A 23,887-nucleotide genomic window follows, 5' to 3' on the forward strand; every position below is an offset into this window, starting at 1 on the left:
CTGGCAAACTGGGCAGAACCTCATTGGTGCAGAACAAAATCAAAACGGTAAAATGAACAGTGTCGTATCTGGTGTTAGCCAAAAAAAAAATGTTCTAAAATAACAATCTCTTAAAATACATTCTGGAAAGAGCCCTGTGTTTGTAACTGTTTTGTGTAGGTCTGTGAGCTGATGAATGGCAACCCCCTTTTTAGGATTCTTTTAAAATGTGAAAATTACTTGAAATTATCATATTGAGCTGTGTTATTTGTATTAAACTGTCATCCAGAATCCATTTATAGGCAGAATACCAGGGTTTTTTTCTGTCAAATACAAATACGGAACAAAAAGACAGTTCCTGTCTCAAAGAACACACAGTCTTACTTTTATTCACCACCTCTGATAACGTCGGTTTGTGCCAGTGTGTGAATCGAGAGCAATCCGATAAAATCATGATAAAAGACACTCCGTGCATGAAGGCTCTGTGTTAAAAGATGCTGGTGGATGAAAAAAGAGGAAGGTTCATTGACCGTAAACCCAAAGTCCATGTTTCCTGATATAACTCAAAGCAGAGAAATTCTTCATTATAAACCTCCCCTTCCCCCTGCCCTGAATGCCTTAAGCCATTTTTTTTCATCCAGAGTAATTTTTAAAGTCTATTTGCTCTCCTTTCTCCTTGGGAGCCACTGGAGTTTCTTTCCATAATTTTCTTCTAGAGTACATTGATTCCAACTCACAGATGGTGGAAATTAAGCGCAGCTCTGGCAGAGTTAAACAGAGCGGCACCAATTTGCACCAGTGAAAGATTTGGCCTTGCTGAGTTAAAAACAAAGGCGAGCTTGTCAGCTTTCCAGTCCATCTCCCTGACACTACAGGATTGTTCTTCATAATGCATTTGCTAGTCCTTTCCCCAGTTTAATTTTAAATGGCTTAAGCTCCCTGCATTTCCCTTGAGAGATTTCCCCACCGAGTAGTAGAGCTCACCATTATGAAATTCCCTCTAATGTAGTTTCTTTATTTTTTTTTCCCTTTTCTTTTTTTTTTCCTCTCTGCTAGTAGTTATATGCTCTTGAACAACACCGCTCCACTCATGTTTGCAGTCCTTACCAGCCCCTGGCAGCCGTGCTTTCACCCGGCTCTCACGGCTTAACTCTTTCACTCAGCCATCCTTCCCTGGCAGGGGCACTGCCGAAATTGCCTTCCTCTGATTTCATTTCTAGGGCTCCTCTGCCAACAACATGGTGCTTTATAAACCTTTTGAGCTGAGATTAGTGCACGGCTAGCTAACTGCTCCGTCCTCCCTAACAGGATTGTGGCAATGGTTGTGATCATTTGGAAAATAAATACATTTTGCTGAAGCCAAGAAAGCACCGGGATGGGATGCGGGCTCAGATTTCAGTGAAAGTGTTAATCATGGGCTTATCTTTGAGATCATGCTTAAGAGCAGCCAATTTCCATGCAGTACTTAAATCTGCAGCAAACGCTTTGGACCTTTGCTAGGTCGGAGCTTGTGGGGAAGGCTACCTCCTCCTAAAATGTCTTTTCATGTCCTGATCTCCATGACCTTGCCTTCCAGAGCCTGGTTTGGAAGCATGTCCCTGCACTTTCTGTTCTCCTACGTGCTGCTCTCTCCACCTGCTGCTCCTCTCACATGTCCTCCTTTCCTCCTCTCTCCAGGTGATATGCACGTTGGTGGCGGCTTTCTTGCACTTCTTCTTCCTCTCCTCTTTCTGCTGGGTGCTGACCGAGGCTTGGCAGTCCTACATGGCCGTGACGGGCCGGTTACGGAACCGCATCATCCGCAAGCGCTTCTTGTGTCTTGGATGGGGTGAGGATGGGGTGGGGGGGAAGCGCTGTCCCCTCCCCAGGATGCGGAGCAGAGAGGCTCTGGGCTACAAGAGGGACTGATGCTCTGCAGAAGGCTTTTGGGGGTGTCAAGAAGGGCTGAGATGGTTAAAAATAGCATAAGCAAGAACCATAAGTCCTTCCTGCTGCCCAGTGCATCCAAGTATCACACAAAATAGATGAGTCAAGAGGTGTTGAGTTTTCAAAGGGTGTGTTGGGGGTGGTTTCTTCTGGGTTTGGGTGTCTTTGTTGCTCTCTCCTTTTCTCTCTCTCACTGTCTCCTTCCATGTGCAACCTGGAGTGAAACTCTGAAATCCCATCTCCATGGCAGCAGGGCCTTTCGTAGACAAATAAACTATGAGACTGGTGCAGATGCTTGTAACTAATTTTTTCCTCTTCTGCCTCTTCCTTATGTTTAATTTATTAGCCTTAAATGATGCATTCTGTAGTAGAAAACAAACACAGACCCGTAACCTGGGCTTTCAAAGCAATAACAAGCGTGCGTTTAAAAGGAGCAACTGAACAAAGAGTTGCTCAAAAGCAAGCAGGCAAAAAAGAGAAAGGGAGAGAGAAAACGTTGAGCATCTGAGCTGTATTAGTGTCTCGTTTTACTACTGAAGTGTAGCATTTCACCCCAGGCGAGATATTTCTGGTGCTTACGAAGCGCCCTGATGTGATTTATTCTGGCACATCAAGAGCCGTCCTCATTCCAGCACCTGCATCCCTTTAAGTTTTCACTCCCAGCTTTTGCTTACGATGGAAAATAAATTGTGTTATTGAAATACAGTGTTTGTGTGTAGCAGGAGCATAGCCCCATACGTGCAAAGCACAGGCTGCACGCGGCTGTGTGTGTTCATGCATATGTTTATACACTCTGTGACTCAAGGAACATCAGGGATATCAAATGCAAGAGACTAATAGCTTTTTTAGGCAATGAAAAGGGTTTTTTTCTGATTTGTAAAAGCTGGGACAGATGGGCGTGTTAGCCAAGGGAATTTTGGATGAGCGACATTCCCATTTGTAGTCTGTACAGATTAAAAAAAAACAAACACCCTACATGTGTAGAAGCATAATTTGCACTGCTAGTGAGATGTAGTCATCTCTGAGCTAGGATGCACTGGCTGATAAATGATGCATAATAACCATTTGGAATAGGTTAGGACAAGAAGTGAAGAACACTCTCCGCCTATTAAGGCAGCAAGGGAATTTCTGATATTTAGCATCCTGCTAGACTTCAGCTGTAGAGCTGGGATTAATGGCACTTCTAAGAGGGAAGAGGCTGAAAATATGCTTTAAAGAGCATAATCTGAAATAATTAGCACAATTCACTTTGTCATGGGCTGACTCTCCCCCTTTTCCCCCTTTGCGTATTAACATTTCTCTAAGAGCTTGTTCTAGACGTCTTTGCCAAGTTCTCAGCTGCTGTCAGCTGTAACTCATTGAAGCTACAGTGGTTTTCATCAATAGTGAGGCTTATTCCCTGTTTTTTTGTTCTCCTCTTGGGTATGCAACTTTGCCTTTCCAGAAAAGAGTTTTTAACAATTAGATTTTTTTATTATTATCATTTAGAACAGACAGACAAGCTGTTCCCTAGAAACAATTCAGTCATCATATTTATCCCCAGTAAAGAAGAAATAATTTTGTCAGTCTTTTTACAACTGTGTCATAATTTCCACAATTTGATTTTTAATGCTGCCATAGCTCAGGTTCTGAGTGGGTCTTCAGTTGTTCATAACAGTTATGGCTCTTGGTAGTTAATAGCAAATAACAGAATCACAGAATCAACCAGGTTGGAAGAGACCTCTGGGATCATCAAGTCCAACCATTGCCCTGGCACCACCATGTCAACTAGACCATGGCACTAAGTGCCATGGCCAGGCTTTTTTTAAACACCTCCAGAGATGGTGACTCCACCACCTCCCTGGGCAGCCCCTTCCAATGTCTAATGACCCTTTCTGAGAAGAAATGCTTCCTAATGTCCAACCTGAACCTCCCCTGGCAAAGCTTGAGGCTATGTCCTCTTGTCCTATCACTAGTTGCCCGGGAGAAGAGGCCGACTCCCACTGCGCTACAACCTCCCTTCAGGTAGTTGTAGACTGCACTAAAGTCACCTCTGAGCCTCCTCTTCTCCAGGCTAAACACCCCCAGCTCCCTCAGCCATTCCTCGTAGGTCAGACCATCCAGACCCTTCACCAGCTTGGTCGCCCTCCTCTGGACTCGCTCCAACACCTCAACATCTTTCTTGAAGTGCGGGGCCCAGAACTGGACACAGTATTCAAGGTGGGGCCTCACCAGTGCCGAGTACAGAGGGGCGATCACTTCCCTAGACCGGCTGGCTACACTATTCCTAATAGAGGCCAGGATGCCATTGGCCTTCTTGGCCACCTGGGCACACTGCTGGCTCATGTTTAGCCGGCTGTCAATCAGCACCCCCAAGTCTCTTACCTTTTCTAGTGGAACATGATGAACACATGACCTGATTCTTCTCTGACCTGGCAGTACAAAACTCTTTGAAACAGGTTTCTAATGCATTTCTTTGGAATTTTGAATGTAAAATTCACTTTCTGCAGAAAGCCCTCAAAACCTTGCCAGTGACTCCGTAGCATGAGTGACTGCCTAGAAGGCTTATACAAACCACACACAGTATATGGAACAGACAAGTTAGGAATAACTATTTCAAATAAATGAAAAATAGATTGAAAGTTTTGATTTTTTTATTCAATCTAATCACATCTAAGTGTGATTAGACCATTAACAGCTCTCCCAAGACGGAGGAGTACAGCACCCATCACTACGATGCTCTTTGGCTTAGCTAGCATGGCATAGCTACCACCTTCAGTAAATGCTGCTTGGACAGGTCCATTTTCAGCACTAGCTGGGGCTCCTGCCCAGGCTCGGTACAAGCCAGTCCCTGTAAGCTGACGAGTTCACAGCCTGAGTCTGTATTTCTGCATAATTATCACGTCTAAGAGAAGCACTTTGCGAAGAACAAGTTGCTATTTTTGGCAGACTCTTAGCCAACTTTCCTCTTTCACAGGGCCTCTTGCATCAAGCTATACTCCTGAAAAAGTCCTTATCACACGTGGTTTCTTGGTGTGCTTGCCATGGGATGCCATATTGATGGCATCGTAGTGAATACACCATCCAGAATCACAGAATCACAGAATCAGCCAGGTTGGAAGAGCCCTCTGGGATCATCAAGTCCAACCGTTGCCCTGACACCACCATGTCAACTAGACCATGGCACTAAGTGCCATGTCCACTCTTTTCTTAAACACATCCAGAGATGGTGACTCCACCACCTCCCTGGGCAGCCCGTTCCAATGTCTAATAACCCTTTCTGAGAAGAAATTCTTCCTAATGTCCAACCTGAACCTCCCCTGGCGAAGCTTGAGGCTATGTCCTCTTGTCCTAAGATATATCCAGGATATATCCAGATGAGGTGTGAAGGAGGCTCAGCAAGAGGAGCAATAGTCAATTAAGAAAAAAGATAAGAGAAACAAAAAAAAAAAGAAAATAAAAAAAAAATACATCTTTTAAACCCACTGCCTGTTGGTTTTGGACTGATCAAACATGAGCTGTGCTTGGAAATCTCATGGGAAGAGAAACATGTCCCTTTACGATAATTCTTGAATGCTGTATATTCCGGCCAGCTTGGCCTTCTACCTCCCAGCTGGCTGCAGACCCTCACTATTAATCAGTCTTGTGATGATTTGTATTGCTAAGTGACCACCTTGCCAGCAGGGTTATTGTATGGATGCTGTGTCTGCACATCCCTTCGATCTACAGTGTCTTCTGCAGCCACCTGCCGTGACCTCTACAGCACATGAATTGGGATCTTGTCAAGAAGCACTAATCCTAGCTGGCTACTGATCCTGCTAATTCTTAATGGGATTTGCCCATCTTTAGCATTGAGACAGCTTAATTCATCATGTCACAAGGAGCAGGGCTATAAAAAGCCACATGGAGACCTCCATAGCTAAAGAACCAGATGTTACTAGCTGATATCCAGGCATTTCTTTAGGGAAAGGGGAGAGCTGGGCTGAGGCTAGTGAACCAGAAAAATACACAATCTCCTCCGTACATCCTTGAGCAGTTTATCATGGCAGGGATAAGAAGGATCAGAAGATTATTAGCAAGATGTTGTGTCTTTTGCTAGTTCTGATTTTGCCTAGGCATTCGAGGACCCAACAATTTCAGAACTTTTTATGAGTTTTCAGCCAATAACCAGCAGGTTTTTGTTGTACTCCTCGCTCTAATTTTATGCGAGCTTCTAGCAGTAAGATCAAGGCCGTAGCTTCACCCACTGTGCACCTGAAATGACAACCTGTGCTGGCACCGTTAGCTCATAATACTCCAAGGATAAATTGTACTTTGTAAATTGTGGCGTCCCAGCCACAGACTAACTTGTTCATCCTTTGCAACACTCGTAATGAAGTGTGTCTTCTCGAGGGCAGCTGGTTTCTCTTAGTTCGTTCCCCTTTTGGACACAAAAAGGGAGCAAGTCTCTGGCAAGAGAAGAAGTATCCTGGTTTGCAGAAAGACCTGATGTTCTGATGCTCTTTTCCATTGTTGTTCAGAAGGACCTGCTCTGTTACAGATCATGGCCTAGCATTTAGGGGACCTGTTTGGGATAAGTGGAACTCAGTTTCCATTTCCTTTTCTGTCTCATTTGGGGTGAGATTTGAACCTGAGCAGTTCATCATATATTATGTTAAGAGCAAACATAGCCCTTAATCTCCTTGCTAGTTTCTTTGAGGTGGGTTGTGGCTGAATATTCCATCTTCAGGAGAGATGATTATATATTCCTGGCCAGCCTGTGTACCTAAGAATAAAATAAATATATTTTATGCAGCTGCATGTACTCTCAGTCCCCACACAACTGCTGAGACCACAGCAGGATATGAGCTGATTACAGCTGATGGCATTTACTTCATTAGCAGAGGTAACAAGGGTTCATGCTCTTGGCTCTGAAGGTCCTGAATTCAGTCTGCCAAAGAGCCAGGCTGGGACAGACGGTGCTAGAATAACACTGGGAAGAATAGGGTATATTATGCAGCTGAGTGGGAGAAGAGCTGCACATATGCTTCAATGACCAATTTTCTTGTTTCATCTCCGTAGGACTCCCCGCCTTGGTGGTTGCCATTTCGGTGGGATTTACCAAAGCCAAGGGGTACGGCACCGTGAACTAGTGAGTAAAGGAGCTCTCCTTCCTTTTTCTTACTGTCTGACCCTCCATCTCTTTTTGCCAAAATACAGACACTGACCTGCAGGAGCCAGGGTAGGAGCTAAATTCTGGTGTGCTGCCCATGGCAGAGGGAAGCAGGATGACGGGAGAGGAAGGAGCCATCCTGCCTCCCTGCCTCCTCAAGCCATCAGCTGGCCGAGGTGGATTGTGTAGGCCTTTAAAAACAAGTTCACAGGGACTAGTTACATTTAGCTGCTGCACACATGACATCACTTTGATCTAAGAACCTCCTACTTAGAGATTTTTAAAATTTAGTTTTAGGGGGAAATGAGGAATATGTCAAGTTTAGGATGTTTAAAAATTAAAAAATAGGTTTTGAGTTTATCTATTTCATGGTTTGCTTGATCAGTCCCAGGTTTTCAAAACGGCTCGCCTCAGTTTTAGGCACCAGAATGAGCATGAGTTTTTCAAACCATATTTTCAAAAACAATCTGAATTTGCTTGTTTCCAATTTCCACATTGGAAGCAGCTCAGGATTTGCCTTTAGGAAACTTTTCTTTGTGTGTAAAAGGAAGACAGAGTAGAAATAACGGAATAAGACTATGCAGAGGTAAAAATACATTAATGCAGGCTGGAATCACTCAGAGCTGAGCATTAGTGCAACTTAAAAAAAAAAAAGGGTTATTTTTTCACTGTGTAGTGAAAAAGATAGCTTAGAAATTTTTATGCATAGTCTCAGCCAAAAGATTTTATGTAGCAATAAATCAGGCCCTTCCCTACTGCAACCCATCATTATCCAGAGCCTTCCTGGCTGGTGGTTTGCATCCCACACGAACAATGTTTAAGATAAAAGCTGGAGATGTGGCCAGCAACAGATGACAGTTCGATAGGTCCGCTGAGAAAAAGTAATGTGGAGTCCCTGCTCGTTCTGAATTCCCACCATATCCTGCACACCCACGGCCAAATGGTCCAGGGTTTGCATTTGAGTGCAGGAGAGTATTAAAACAGCACAGCAGCGTTCTCCATTTGCTTTGCAGTCTAAATTACTGCAGTCTAAATTACTGTACAACACAGAGGGCTGACGAAGGTGGGTTTGTCAAATGCAAATCCATAGTTACAACTCCTGAAGCCTGTGCTGGCATCAGGATGCATTGGCTGTGCCTGTCCTGCCTTGCCTGCCCCAGCTCAGGTGACTTGGCTTCAGTGTGTCCTGGTGGAGAGGGATCCAGTGCTGCTTGTATGACTCAGAAGAGGACAACACACAGGCTGGCTTTCAGAAGTGCCGCTGAGATCCCAAATGCCCCTTTAGCTTTTTTGTGGGTCTGCTGTTTCTCCATGCAAGTCCATGAGAACAATTCGTAATGAACAAGCAGCAGGGGAATGGGAGGGAGGTCCTAAATATCTCTGCTTCCTTTCCTGTCTATAGACTGGTGGAAATGGGTGCAAAAAGCTCAGTAGCTCCTTCCCCATTAATGCTTCAGGGCTACTGCAGAGTTTTGTGGTCAACACTGACCACGCAAAAGAGCCTGGGCAGGGAAGGGAGGAACGTGCAGGAAAGCACACCCTGTTTCACTGCCCTGGACCACTGCCTGCCAACACCTCCGAACCCCAGAGCAAAGCCAAAAGGGTGTCAATGCATGACAAAACCTGCTGGACTCCTGCTTTGCTCTCAGATTGGCACATCGGCGAGGTGGCCAACAGACTGTGCTGACTTCCCATCGTTCCCAGGGGATGCTTAACCACACCAGCTCTCCTCCTTTGGCTGCTAATCCTCTGACTCCTTTCAGCCCTAAAGACTCTGTTGCTCCTTGCAACCAAGGGCTGGATGCTGCCTGCCTCAGAGCCCGTCAGGTTGGCTGGCTGCTCGGGGGATGGCAGGGGATCCTGTGCTCTCAGCAGGAGCTGCAGCCCAAGTGACACCATTTCCTTGCTCTGCTGTCAGGGTGCTTGTCACCAAAATAGCAGGGGGCCTTCTCACCACAGCAAGTCCAGTTTGGTCCTCCTTTCATCTCCCTTCCACGTTGCAGCCCAATACGTGGTAAAGTTGGTGAGTCCCAGCAAAGTCGTGAGAGGAGCAACGGTTGCTCTCAATCACAGAGAGTCCATCAGACATTCCTGACACTGCCATCTTGTTGTAATTCCTGCTGGTGGCTTTACCAAGAGCCAGAGCTAAACAGAGCTAACTTGCAGTCACGCACTCAAGCCAGCACCTCTGCCCCAAGCAGGGGGGATGTCCTCATGGGCACTGGTTAAGCAGTCCCTGCCCTGACTCCACGCAGCGAGAGGCAAGTGGAAGCACGTTGCTGGACCAGGTGGATGGCATGGTGGCATGAATCATTGTCTGCTAGAACCTTGTTATCAATCCCATAAACAAACTCTACAAAACATGTAGTTTGCTTCAGAACCTATTGTTATTCTCTATTATTCTAGCTAAAAGGAAGATTACTGACAGGAAAGCTTGTTCTGTGTAAAGGTAACACAGAGCAGGCCTTTTAGACCCTACTCTGAGTCCTACTCTTGCTAAACCATTGCTGAACTGAACTGTCTGGTATCAGGTTCGTAAGTCATGATGCTGAGCGTAAAATGGTGCTGAGCATCGCTGTAACGAGAGTTACGTTTGCACATCGGTGCATTTTAAAACATGAAACAAATATTCCTGTGGACCAAGCTAGGCAGGGTGCCCTGACAAACTGCAGTGTGTTCACATTTGTCCCTGTTTTCCTGCTCAAAAGGCATAAAAGCTCCATTACATTTATGTGTGGGGTGACCCACGGTTTTACCTCTCTTTTAAAGTCAACATTACATAGCAGTAATTTCAGAGCTGAACTCCAAAACTTGGGGTTGTTCAGAACTAGATTTAACACTGTCTAATGCTAAAGGCGTATAAACAGAATACAGGCTTGGACAGAAGCTCGTCCCAGGATGTTTGCTGGTTTCTGGCCATTGCAGAAATGTGTGAGGTAGCTGCAAAGCTTGGAGCTAGAGCTCAGGAGCTATTTTAGCTTTGTCTTTAGTTAGTAGAGGGCATTCACAGGGCATTTGAAATGGGCAGTGGCAGACTTTCAAGGCACGATATTTCCATCTTGCAGGAGGAAGGAAAGACATTAGCCACAACATGTCCCTCCTGGTGAAGGAGGGGACAAGAGCAGACATGATAAACCACAAGGGACTTCACAGTGTCTTTCAAAGCTTCTGCCAACCCTGCAGTTACTGGATCCTAAGAGCAGTGCATTAGCACCTGATGGTTTTCTTGTGGAGACGGGCATTAAGAGAAAGTAGGGCTCTGATATTTACCTGAGCACAGGATTTGACACTCAACATTTTTTTCTCATCCCACTCACAGTGGTAAAAAAACCCTGTCATCCATCTATGGGAAATGGCCATGAGAGCGTTTTAGGGACAGCTGCAACTGTTGAAGGCATTGCAGCACTAATCTTGGTGTTACAGACTCTCAGGGCAAAGCTGATGGAAGGGACAGTGTGTGAAAAGCATAATGTGTCTCTGTGTCACAATGACTGAAGCTGTTCATCTGTAGGGTACACCGAGCTGGCCAACTGCAGTGGAGCAAGGGAGGAAACTCCAGCAGTGTGGTCTACCTGAGCCCTAAGCAAGTTTTCACCCATCTTTCTCCTGTGGTTTTTTTTTTGTACATGGGATGAAGCTCTTCTGTAATGATAAAAACACAACTGAGCAGCAGTATGGAGGCCTGTCCCATCAAGACGTGGTAGCAGTCAAAAGGTTGGCCACGTCTCCAAGCTGTAACACAAGAAAGATCAGAGACAGTGCTAAGTGTGGGAAGGTTGTAGATAATATTTAATATTTACCTTTTATCTGGCCAGACTGGGCCACCGAGTGGTAAGAGGAGAAGGGAGACAGAGATTAAAATTAAAAAAATTTAATATTTACTGTGGGATTTGGACTGTGTGTCTGTTTTCTGAGTGTCAGTTCCCCAGCAGCCATTCACCCAGGGGCCTTTATTGCTCAGGGCACTTCTTCTGGAGTGCAATGAACTCTCCATCTACAATGAAGGGAGGAGGACACAAGGGGATTTTTCCTTTTTCTTATCTGAACAGCATTTGAAAGGGGATTTTGCAGTTGTTTGGAGAGCTGCTGGGGTAGGGTACAGGCTGTACTTCCAGTCTCAAAGAAAGTCTTAGAGATAATGGAGGTCTAGGGGACCCGCTGCTGCTCACCTCCATGTATTAGGCTGAATGCCTGAATAATGACTCTCCTTTTAGCCAGTACTCCAGGGACTGACTCTGGACCTCTAAAGCCTGACAAACTGCTTCCTAAAGCTTGAACTGAGTAATTGAGGTTGTGCTTCTGGTAGCTGGGAACTCATATCCTTCCCCACAAGAGAGCCTACAAAAAGTTTTCTGAGAGCAGTGCGGGAGCACAGCGAATTTCCAGGGGTCCTTGTGTGTCATTGCATCAGGGCTTCTGTCACCCACAGGTATCTCAGCAGCTTCTATATTAATCTCTAAATTAACACTGGTGGGGGAGCCCTGATTCCCACTGTAGTCTTAGTTATACAAATATGTTGGCCGTTGCATTGGGGCTGCTTAATTTTGCGCATGACTGAGGTGAGACCTGTTGCTGGCCGAGCTGTGTGGTGTAGTCAAGAAGGTCTCAGCAGAAGTCAGCTCTTCGCAGGACCAAGACAAAAGCCATCCCTCTCACATCTATGCTGTGGCAGAGGCACAAAAGGATCGGATGTTTTGCAAAGAGGTCCTTTGCGTTGAACACAAGAGCTGCTGTCGATCGGGGAAGCGCTGCTTAGAAACAGTAGTCTGGAGCTGCTGAGCATTGTTAAACCATTCACTTACTCCCTTCCAGTGGTAGTTTTATTTAAGAGATCAGTGAAGAGATCCCTTGGCAAGTACTGGGGAATGTCTTAGCAAAATGCAAATATTTCTGTGCCTTGTAGGCACAAGGCTAAAAGCATCTCCACTAGACTAATATAGTGCTGGAGTTTGCTGTCAGTTCCCCTTCTTGGATATCACTTCACCCTTTCCCTTCCATTGCTGTCAGCCACCACCTCTGACAGCCTTGGAAATGCTTTGATTAAGTACCGTGTCAGGGAGGACAGGCAGTCAGAAGGGATAAGGACCAGTGCTTGGTGATGTGTGAACTCGCCTTCAGAAAACCTGATGCTCAGAGGGGAAGAGGGGCTGCCAGGGACCTGCCATGAACGAGAACCCTCGTTGCACCAAGTCCTCATCACCCACTGGAGTGCAGGACTGTCAGCTCCTCTCTTTGGCTGAGCTGTCGGTTGGAAGAGGCCCTGGGAAAAACTGTCTCAAAATTAGGATGGAGAAAAAGGTCTGGGCGAGGACTGGGGTTTGGGAGCTCTCCTGGTTCCTCCTGCCCTCTCCTTACATGTAGGGAGACCTCCAGTTACTGCAGCGCTCTAAAGCTTCATTCTTATTCCCTCCCTCCCCAGCTGATTATTCGTTTTATTATTACTGCTGCTCAGTTTGTGACAGTGCAACTTGCTATCAGGAAGAAATCAGAACTGATTAAATTAACACAATACAGGTTTAATTTAGAAAGAAACAAGATGCAGGCCCCAGAGAAAAACAGAATGTCCTGCTTTCAATTTTCAATTTGAAATGCTTCTTTTTTTTTTCTTTTCCCAAATGTTCTGTGTTTTGGGGTGAAAAAATAACGTTTTTTTGCAAGTCAGAATTGATAGAAGAACATATGAGGCTGATCAACAAAATTGAGATGTTTCCAGGAAGGCTTTGTTTCCAGGGAGACTCTGAAAGGCAGCATCAGTTTTCGTCTGATGCAGAATGGAACCATATTGCTGAGGGTGCAGCCACGTAACTGAATTACTGCAGGGTTAGCTGGCTTAAGAGCTTTGAGAAGGTCCTCGCTCCATTGTGGTTGCCTGCTCTTATCCTGTGGTAAAGGCACGGTAGTTTACTGCTGAAACAGGATTACTTTATCACACATTTTCTCCAGGGTACTGAGATGTCAAAGCATGCAAACTTTCCATGGGGTTGCTGACACAGTGTGAATTTGCATCCTCTCTTGCCCTGGGGTACCTACTTTATTTGTCCATGCTCTGAACTGCTGGATTCCCCCACAAAATGGAAATTTCAGCTCCAGTGCTGCTGTGACTGTTCATGACTGTCGCAGAGTCACAGACTGGTTGAGGTGGGAAGGGATCTCTGAAAGTCGTCTGGTCCAACCACCCCGCTGCTCAAGCAGGGTCACCTAGAGTTGGCTGCCCAGGACCATGCCCAGTCTGCTTTTGAATGTCTCCAAGGATGGAGACTCCACAACCACTCTCCTCTCCTTTTCCAATGACTGGTCACTCTCACAGTGAAAAAGTGTTTCTTTCCTGACTTTACGGTCAAACATGAAAATCCCTCTTGGCTATCCAGACACCCTGTGATGCTCAACTCTGAGGATGGGAGCAAGGTGAGGTTTCCCTTGCCTCTCTTTGCTTGTTTTTTCACACCAAGTTTGTCAGGATGGGGATGTCAGTGTTCAGTGAAGTCTGCATGTGAATGTACGGTGCAGTAGGAGCATCGTGGGGACACCTGGAGCATATTCATACCTTTTACACGAGAGATGGGATTCATCTTCCCAGTAATGTCTCCATCCGGGTTAGGTGTATTGCTTACTGGGATGGTGAAGAACTAGTCAAGGCAGTCAGTGGGGTTCAGGATGTGATCATCTGATTGAATGTAGATGCTTCATCCTGGACTCTGTTGGCTGGATCTCTGCTGACTAGAAATGTCATCAAGAGTGACTGGCTCTGTGGTAGGCACCAACAGGGCAGACACCAGCACTTAGTCAGAAGAGCCCCCTCAGTTTGCGTAGGCACCAGGCAGTGTAGGAGCCTAAATTCCACACGTGGTCAGTGGAGAAAAGAGAAGTCCTCCTCAGGTTACGTGGTGTGAGGGAGAAGCAATGACCTGGTTTCCAGAAGAGGCGTCACACACTTCACATTCAGCTCATTCCTTAAGAGCATCCACTTAAGGAGTGCTGAGAATTCGCACCTCACCGCTGTGTTGTAAAATTTCCCCATGGCAGCAAGCCCAAAGGGAGCATCCAGGAGAAGAAATGTGCTGCACTCCTGGACCTGATCTCCCGGCAGGCGTAGTGGTTAGCAAATGAGTGAGGGACAATTTCCACTGTTTCTACTCTTTTGCCTGAGTGAGTAAGACAAGAGCATCATCCTGCCCGCAAACCCATCATGAATTTTGTGTGCATTCCTCTGTCAACAATCAGGTGGATCCCCAGGCAAATAAGCCTTTGTGCAAGTTCAGGAGGAACGGTAAGCAAAACTTGCTTGCTGTAAAGTCTGAGACTCTTTTGCCATGGGGTATCACCTCCCAAGAGGAACTCTGCAGGCAAAGGGAAGAGCAGAACATGCGCCTGTCAGTGATGCTGCCACTGGGTAACTTTCTTTTCTCTCTTCATTTTCCAGCTGCTGGCTGTCGTTAGAGGGAGGTCTTCTCTATGCCTTCGTGGGACCAGCGGCTGCTGTCGTTTTGGTATTTGAGCTTGGCTGAAAGCTTCTTTTTTTCTCCTCTTCATATCACTTTCCTTATTCTTTCAACCCAAGAATGACCCTCTCTATTTCCACTCATGTTTTTAACAGTTTTCCCCTTCCAGACTAAAGAGCAAACTGTTAGAAGCCAGCAATTTGGGATGGGTTTGATTCTGAAACATAATATGCCTCAGCTCTCAGCCTTCCACCTCTGTCCAATCTGGAATCCCCTAGACATCTGGTTAATGCTTTACCTTCATTTTGCCCTATCTGAATGGAAGTGTAGGATGATGGTGGAAAACTCTGACATTAACTCCTTCAGAAACTGCTGTTACTGGTTGCTCTCAGACTAGGCTGTGCCTCCACAGCCAGCATTTATTCCCGGTCTGTTCCAGATGGCCAGTGCATGTGAGCAGCTTCCTTGTTTGCAGGTGAAATGGAGATCCTCAAATCAGTGCCGAAGGGGTCCTTTGTGACCTTAAAAATGTCATGTTTGCTTCTAGTTCAAACAGATGACATGGTTAAAGTGAACATTCCTAAAATCTGTCCCACCAGCTCATGCTAGGTGGGAGTCTGTTCTCCTGTCCCTACACCCTTGGCTCCAACACAGCACCAAAGCTAATCTTGGCCAGTTATTACCTGAGTTGAAGCTGTCACTCGGGACATGACATGCCTTTTGTCAAGTTTCCCTGCTGTTGGAGCCTCACTGGCCAGGAGGAATCTTGCCTGTCAGGGTTCAAAGAATTTGGGAACTGCCAGTCCTCTAGGAAATCCCTCCTGCAGCAGTTTCGGACAGGTTTAAAGCCACATTCAAGCCCCCACATGTAAGTGGCAGTCTGCAGTTTCTCTCCAGCCCAGTGTTTTATCCAGTGGAGGAGCTGTATGTCCTCTAAGGCTCAAATGCCCTGGAGGGTCGCACAGGAATGGGGTTGTTGACACTTGCAATTTCTTTTTCTGGACCAGGCTTTAACCTGGGGGGTTAAGTGCCCCGCAGCAGCAGCAGGCTTACAGGAGAATAACTACACAAAAGCTCTTGCTCCCTCTGTGCTCGCTGCTGTCAATGCACATCAAACCACCTTGGTGCCATCGTTTCATCACAATGACAGACACAAGCCAGCAATTGCACCTCCTCTGTAATAAAGCAAAGCTTGTATCAGTTAAGGTCTGTCTTTAGCGTAGGGCTGCCTTACGTAGTTAAGCCTTCAGATAGCAGTCAGCAGAGTGGGGATAAGCAGATGTTCATGCCAGCCAGTCATTAGATCTCTGTAGGCATGTGGTAGTTGGATTTCTCTCGGTAATGTAGCTGATGGGGGTCAGGGCGTTGATAATTGACAGGAGCATTAAGTGGCTTAGTGCTTTCAGATGAACTAGCTCTTTGCCCCAACAACATAACAGCTGATAGCTCTGGCTCAGTGGCTTGAATGCTCAACAGACAGCAGTGATTAGGAGGGAGGGAGCTTTGGTAGTGCCCGGAGAAGGGGGAGTCAATCTGCTGCCTCAGACCGTCTTGCTTTTGTTGTGCCAACAAGGGGAGTAATCCTTCGGCTTTTCTTAGCATTTCTAAAGTGTGAGAAAAACACGTGAGCCTGCTTCCATTCGGCATCGCAGTTTTCACTCACCATTGAAGCTGGAAATGGAGATGTCCTCACAGAGAGGTCAACACCTGCAGATGGTGGTTTAGACAGCTGATCTTAGGAAGTGGTGAATCACTTCTGGGAGCGTCTGTCTCTGCTCAGTACCTAGAGAGAGAGCCTACATACCTCGTTCACAGAATCACAGAATCAACCAGGTTGGAAGAGACCTCTGGGATCATCGAGTGCAACCGTTGCCCTGACACCACCATGGCAACTAGACCATGGCACTAAGTGCCATGTCCATTGTTTAGACTACCTGACTCATTGCTGGCTAAAGTGAGAGGTGAATGCTGCCCGAGTTGGTATATATATACTGAGGAGCTGGGGGAAGGAAAAGCAGCAGCATTGCAAGCTTTTTTATAAATGGGAACCTGGGAAACAGATAAGGTCAATAAGTTGCCCAAATTCACATTGTGACTTTTAGCAGAGCCAGAAGTTGAACACACAGTTCTCAAGCATGCACTGTCCACAAGATTGGACAGCTGTCTGTTCTCTGTGTACTTTGGCCTGATTCCAGGTTGACCATGTCAGTGATGGAGGGACAGTCCACCTGGCTCAACATAAGGACAGTCAGGCTCTTGCAGGGCTGTACAGGGGATATGCAGCTCTGCTGCTCGCAGGACAGGTTTGCTCCAGAGACAGCACAGCTGCTGTTGTGCAGCGGTGCACAGATCAGGCTGGGACTTGACTCTGTGCCTGAGACCTTTCTCACCCAAAACTCTGATGAGTATGGTCTATAGACACCCAAGTGACTTTGCACACAGCTGACTTGGCTACAGCTGGGCTTGTTGCCTCTGCCTTAGCCCTGGCCAGGCTAGACTTGTGCTCACTCTTCCCAAGCCATTCAAAGATCTCTGTACTGCAGTACAGATTTTTCTATTACCTGTAGTAGCCTTCCTCCTCTCCACCCTCCCTTATTGTTCTCCACATAGGAAAAAGGCCTTTGGCTTGGGCAATATCTTTACTCAAAAAAAATTCTTAAGATGGTTGGTCTGCAGCTTCAGCAATATTTGCAGCTTGCATTCACAGAATCACAGAATCAACCAGGTTGGAAGAGCCCTCTGGGATCATCGAGTCCACCCATTGCCCTGACACCACCCTGTCAACTAGACCACGGCACTAAGTGCCATGTCCAGTCTTTTCTTAAACACATCCAGAGATGGTGACTCTACCACCTATGTTGGTATTTCATCCCTGACTTTGTAAAGAAATGGAGCCAGGGTAAGAGCAGGATGTTGATCATTATGATCAAAGTACTGGATAAAATAGCCTTTGTTTATTAAAACAATTGCACAGCTGCAATTGCAGAGCTGCACTTTGTCATCTCCCCTGCTCTATATGAGTGAGGATACACACTGTGTTGTGGCCAGCCCCAGAAGCGATCCAGTCTGCCACACTTCAACCCCATCTTTCCTACTGACTTGCTGCACCTTAAAGAAAAGTCTCTCTTGCACTCACCAGCCTCCAGCACAGTGAAGAAGGATCACTGAATTGAAAGTGCTCTCTCTCTCCGAGCACATCACTAAGGTTTGATTTCTGCTGATCCTTGGCTGAGTTACTGCGTCTGACTTGCCAGTGTTGTTTCTCTAAAACAATACCATGGCGAGCTCTAGAAATGGACTTGCAGCTGTGGAAAGTAGCCTGCTTGACCCAGCAGCTGATGCAAAAGAAAATAGCTGCTATTTGTGAGATCTTCCATTTATTCCCAGCTGTGGACTGCACATCAGTGAGCTGGGTTGTGTCCTGCTGAAACCAGCAAGCCAAATTCAGAGAGATTGCTCATTCTTGAGGATGATTTAGGCAATTAGATGGATGCTTGGTGTGAGCAGACATCTCCCCTCCTTTGGGCTAGGTGTTGTAGTAGGTGTCTCTTAGGACCACGTCTCTATTGAACTCTATTAAACTCACCAAGGCTCTTAGCTAACATGTAACGTTGCACATCTCTGAGTTTGGCCTTAAACATTTCCTTGCAAGCCCCACATGCAAAAGAGCATCTAGCACATGGTTCTACCAACAATAGGTGTTTTCTCTGACAGCAAAACCAGGAGAGTGTCACTTTTTTCCACCATCAGTGCTGTGCCTCCATGAAGAGGGTGGTGCTCATTTGTCACTAATGTGTTCACATGCAGAGGTTGCTGAGGTTTGGATGAGGTTTGTAAAACAGATGCAGCTGGCAGCAGTGAATGCAGTCGGAAAGGCGCAGTGAAGAGTTTAGGATCACTTTGCAAGACTTCACACCTGTACAGCCTGTATTTCCCTGTGAATATTTATACTTGACTGATACAGACATCCATGCTCTCACCCAACAAAGCAGACTGAAGGACTGCATGCAGTTGTCCTGCCCATTGATTTTTTCGGAAGAGACTAGATGGCTAATCTATGTGCTGTGCCATCTGCAGTGTCTCCCAAGACAGTAGCTGGTATTTCCACTTGCTCCAGTGTCCCTCCACCTCCTATTCTGAGAGCAGCGGTGCTGGTTCACCAGGCAAGAACTGTGACAAGCTGTCTGCATCACCCCACCCATCCTCTTAATACTGCTGCTTTGGTAGCACAGACTCCAGAAAGCGCTTTGGAAAGTAGCTAGAGTCAACAGAGTCAACCCACTGCTCTGCCTGTATTGGCCACTTTCTATTTGTATTACCCTGAAAAAATGTTCTTGTACCTCTAGTTTGCCTTGGTAGACCTCAAGTATGCATCGGGCTTCAAACAGCCCTGCAGCGATCTGAGCACTTTACAGTCTTGTCCTGGTTCACTGAGACCTCTCCAATCTGCTGCCAGCTGCATTCTGCTCTCCTGAACTCACTGATGCATGGCCAGGGGAGGTGGAACAGGGTGGAGAGGGGACAGAAGGGGTGGTGGCCTGCAGAAGTGTGACCATGCTACCTGAATTTGGGAGAAACAGGAAGGACTTAACTTGCCAAAAGTCGGGTTTTTTCCTTCTGTGCTACCAAGTTTGACCTGACCCACTTGAGAACAAAATTGTGTGTTGTTTCTCTTTCGACAGGTGAACATGGTTATTGGCATTCTGGTTTTTAACAAACTTGTATCCAAAGATGGAATAACAGATAAGAAACTGAAGGAACGGGCAGGGTATGCCTTATCAATACATCTAAGTAAAGAATGAAAAAAAAATAACACCCAAGGTTGTGATCAATAACCAGGCAAGGAACGCAAAGAGAAATTGGAGATGCAAGCAAAAAGCAAAAGCAGATTTAAACAAAATTAAAAAAAACCAGTTGATTTAATCTCTGCCTCATCATTCAGTGCAATAGAGACAAAAGAGACAAAAGAAGCAGCACTGTGTTACTATGGAGGAAGGTTAGAAGTTCATCTCTTTGTTAAAACGGCTTCAGCCCAGACTGATGTATCCTCCCAAAGATTAGGGAGAGCCAAGTGACTCTTCTCACTAACTCCTAGAGACAGCATCTGGATCAGAGAGGGACTCGTCATTGCTGAGCGTGGCACGTGGCATGGGCTGTGTAACAGAGAAGTCATGTCCAATGGCTGGCTGAGGTGGTTGAGGGACAGCAAAGTTATGTGTTACTTTTAAGGAAAGGGTCTTTGGTGGTCTAGTAGTGAACAGATTAGTAGATGGTTAGATGTGTAAAGAGGAGGACTGGTAAGTAAAGATACCTCTCTGCAAGAAAAATTTCTGATGCTACCTGAGGTTCTTTATCTTTTCCACAGCCACCACCCCAACCTCCATCTCTAAAGCCGGGGGGCTTGTGTTACCAGGTTTTCTTTGTAGTATAAATTGAAGAGCTGACTCCACAGTTCTTGTCACCCTGGTCTCACTAGGGATTGGCTGGGACGGCAGCTACCATGCAGGGCTCTGTGCTGGGTTACTTCCAAACTCTGTGGACAATGGGTATTTTGTCATTGGTTCCAGCAGGATGAGACCCCCCCCCTTTCACCTTCATTTCTAAAAATGAGCCTGTAGCCTGCTCAGACTTTATCCCTGATCTATGCCATGCTCCAAGCAAAGGACAGAAATGGCATGCTGACACTCTAAGTCAAATAAAATGCACAGGTCAGCCTGGTTGCTGATGTTGATACATTATTTTCCACTGCCTTACTTGGCTTGCTGTTGCAGTCAGAGAAACTATCTCCTTACCTGCTGCTAGGAAAGACAAGGTTGTGTGCTCTCACTTGTCCATTGATGGTATTTGATTTATCACTGCAGATAATGATCGTGTTCTTGAAGAAAGAAGTTGTTTACAAAGAAACAAGGAGAACAAGAGGTGTTCTGATGCCTCTGCACCACAGCTACAGGCAGAGCCTAAAACCTTAGGTGGCTGGTGGAGAAGATACAGGACATACCCTATCTATGAAAGCGAAGGGAGCATGGGTACCTTGTCGCCTTGTTTGCTGCACTCATAAACTTTCATAGAGAGGATAAGCTGCTTCATCCACTGCAGCCCTGCAAAAGCCTTGGGCCTTAAAATTGAGTCTCAGAGGGTAGAGGGAGAAAGTACAGACAAGGTTCAATATTCCTGTCGTTGGTCTATTGAGTAGTTCTGGTGGAAGTGGTTTTTAATTGAGTGAGGGCAACAAAACTTATCCAGTCAGGGGAGAAACACAGGAACCTGTTAAGGTTCATGTTTTGTCAGCAGTGTTGACATGGCCAAGCGACGTGGTCCCTCGGTACAGCAAAGAGGGGAATCTTGATGCCTGAGCAATGCCATGGACATGATAATAAGAGGAGACTTAAGCACATTTGGATGATCAGAGGTATCGATTGCTGCAGGGTTGAACAGGTACGCCAAGAAGTGACCTTGGTACATTGCTTAAAGCAGCTGCTAACAAGCAAGTGCTTTATTCTGGGTGATGCCTTCTTCACAAAGAGAGAACTTGGGAAAATACCTGCACTGCAGGTCCGTAGCAATGTAATTGCACTTGAAAGTCAGCACTGAAATATATGGTTTATTGGATTAGCAGAGCAGCGAGTTACTGTCTCTGAGTCTCTCCCTCTCTGATCTAAACCGCATACAGAATGACCTTATTTAATACACAGCAGCCGGTTATTGATCACATTCGTAGTTGTACTTTGAAAACAAAACCTACAAAGCAAAAAAAAAAAAAAGTCGTTTTTCTGATGTTCTTTGTTTTTTCTTTCTTTTCTCTTTTTTCCCCCCTCTTTCGTGTCCGTGTGTGTGTGTGCAGCACTTTTAAGCCTTCTCTGTGCTCAATGATTTTGTTCTCCTTTCGAAGTGCACCCGCTGAGAGTGCGGAAGCACTTTTGAGAGCTCTGGTGCCCCTTCCCTTTAGCTAGCCGCTTCTGGCCTGGGCTTGGGAACCGTGTTGGAAGGTAGATCTGAAGATAATCAGAACGAGTAATGGCCTTGGAGACGTTTGGATCTGAGGAGATGGTATAAAGAAACATTGAGTTTCCTTTAGCAGAGGCAAGAAGTATGGTTCAGTGTTGCAAAAACAATAACAAAGGGAAGCAAACAAAAAAAGACCTGTTGAACACTGAGAGGAGCCCAGCACACATACCACAGATCAGTTGGCACAAATAAACCAGTGCTAAGTTTCTGCTAAATCATACCCGAGACATGATAGGTTTTGCCCTATACTTAGCAGAGGAAATTGCTATGATTACTGTTGTCACATCTGTCAGAAAATGTTGACTTTCTAGTGGCAATGACTTTATAGATATATCACAAATCCAGTCTGTAGAGAGTTGGGTGTGATTACCTGGAAAGCTGGAGAAACGCACACAACTGCCCCAACTCCTGTCCAGAAACAGGAGAAAACCATAGAATCATGGAATCATAGAATGGTTTGGGTTGGAAGGGACCTTAAAGTATGGTCTCTGTTCGCTGTCAGCTACACCGACAACGTTTGAGCTCTGTTGATGGGAGTGCTACTAAAAACGAATGTTTTAATGTCGCACGCAGGAGCCTTTAAAATGAATTGTAAATTTATTCAGCCAGCGTTTATTCCAGAAGCATTTGTGTGCTCACGCAACCACGGAAGAAGAATGAGGCTATAGGGTATATTCACAAAGGCTAATTTTAGCCTGCTGAGTTTAATCTCCCTAGGCTTCCTCTGTAGCTACTAAAGAGAGACAGGAGCCTTGTTTAGTTATTCCAACTTGCCCCTTAGAGGACCTTTACTTCTTTCATCTCTCTGTTGATTATAGAGAGGACTTGAGAAAGTTTGCCCCAATACCTTGTGTGAACTATTCTCTGTGTGACTGTCCTGGCGGGGTGTGATGGAGCTGGATTGTCAGTGCATAGAGAAGAAAGTAATTGGAAAGATAACAACTACATTAAAATAGGAACAGATTCGAATTGCCCTTCATCTGGGAATGTTTCACGTTGGAAGCAATGCTCCTGCTCTTTGGGCCGTGTATGGTGTAAAGCACGGTTCAACATAAGGTAGCAAAGTCCAGGCTCCAGTGAACATACCAGATGAGTCCATGAGCTGTTTGTGGATATTTAGGAAGCAGAAAAAGCTAAATTAAGCAAATGTATTATTTACTGTGATTATTTCATTAGCTACCCTTTCACACATACAGGCACCAATATAAACCTGCTACAGAAATTCAATATGTTAACAACCTCATGCCCCCAACAAGGACAAATTAGAATATAAATGTATCCACATCTGTGCCTACTGCTTACAACTTTCTGTATAAATACACCCAACAGCAGTTACAGTTATGTGTTATAGTGGTCTTTTGGCCAGTTCTTTGTGATTCAGTGTCATTCATGTTTTTTCTGGTATAGTTTTCCATCAAATTCCTCAAATCAATCTACTTTCTTTTTGCTGCCTATCTCTGCCTCTCTCTGTCTCTCTGCTTATCTGTTCTTTGTGGCTTATAGATCTGGGGATAAGCTGTCTTTTTTTAAGGGTCGTGCACTTAATGCCTTTCAAGACCCACTTTATCTTTGGTTCAGCCACTGTCCTCACCAGGTTTACACCATCCTTCCTGGAAGATATGTATCTATTGACACGGGAGCTAATTTTCTCTGTGTCTGAAGGCTGAAAATTTCTGTGGGATACCTTAGCCATTGTTCTGGAAGGGAGTAATGGCTTATGTCACTGTAACTAATTAAAAGATCAATCAATAACCAATTGAAAGTGGGCCACTAGGACCACTGGCAATGCTGTGTTGGTGTTCACAGGGATGTCCTTTTTGCAGTGAGACTGAACAGAAAGCCGTAAAAGTTAAGAAACTACCTGTCAAGTTTCCTAATCTCTCTCCCAGGCAGAGTAGGGCTGTAAAAACCCCAATGTTTGGTACCTCTGAACATCACCCCTCACCAGCTGCACTGCCATCACCCAAGCACAACAGACCTACTGTCCTTTGGCAGTGGTGTTCACGCCTTCTCTGATATCAGGCACTGCATGTAGGTCTGTAGGATGTTTTGCAGACTCCTGCCCATTTTCTAAGCCAGATCTGATGTGGATGTCTGTGCAAATCAGAGAGTGCACACAAACTAGTAAATTCTGGGGAGAAACAGGGCCAATGCCAAGATAATTGTCTTCTGGGCTCCTGAGTAAGAGCTGGCTTGTCAGCTAGGTGGGTTCACACACATCAGCTTCTAAAAATCATGAGGACATGCCCTTTAGCAGATCTCTGCAGCCCCTTATAGCAGCAGCCCACAATGGCCTGGTTCTCTGGTCGATCCCATCCAGGAAAAGTGGGAGCAACTGATGTGAATAAGTCTCAGGGTTCATCCCAAAGATGTTTTCAGCTCCAAAACAAGATCTGAGAGAAGAAAT

General features: G+C 45.7%; 1 protein-coding gene across 2 annotated transcripts in view; it reads left to right on the forward strand.

Annotated features, from left to right (window-relative positions):
• Nucleotides 1–23,887, forward strand: part of ADGRB1 (adhesion G protein-coupled receptor B1) — a 297,647-nt gene that overhangs the window by 237,486 nt on the left and 36,274 nt on the right. For both annotated transcript variants that reach the window (XM_068395729.1, XM_068395728.1), the window contains 4 exons: nucleotides 1,657–1,807; nucleotides 6,946–7,015; nucleotides 14,457–14,523; nucleotides 19,158–19,243. In XM_068395729.1, the coding sequence (XP_068251830.1) occupies nucleotides 1,657–1,807; nucleotides 6,946–7,015; nucleotides 14,457–14,523; nucleotides 19,158–19,243 (374 nt within the window). The remainder of the gene's footprint in view (nucleotides 1–1,656; nucleotides 1,808–6,945; nucleotides 7,016–14,456; nucleotides 14,524–19,157; nucleotides 19,244–23,887) is intronic.

The sequence above is a fragment of the Nyctibius grandis genome, chromosome 3 (assembly GCF_013368605.1).
Source record: "Nyctibius grandis isolate bNycGra1 chromosome 3, bNycGra1.pri, whole genome shotgun sequence".
Lineage (NCBI taxonomy): Eukaryota > Metazoa > Chordata > Aves > Nyctibiiformes > Nyctibiidae > Nyctibius > Nyctibius grandis.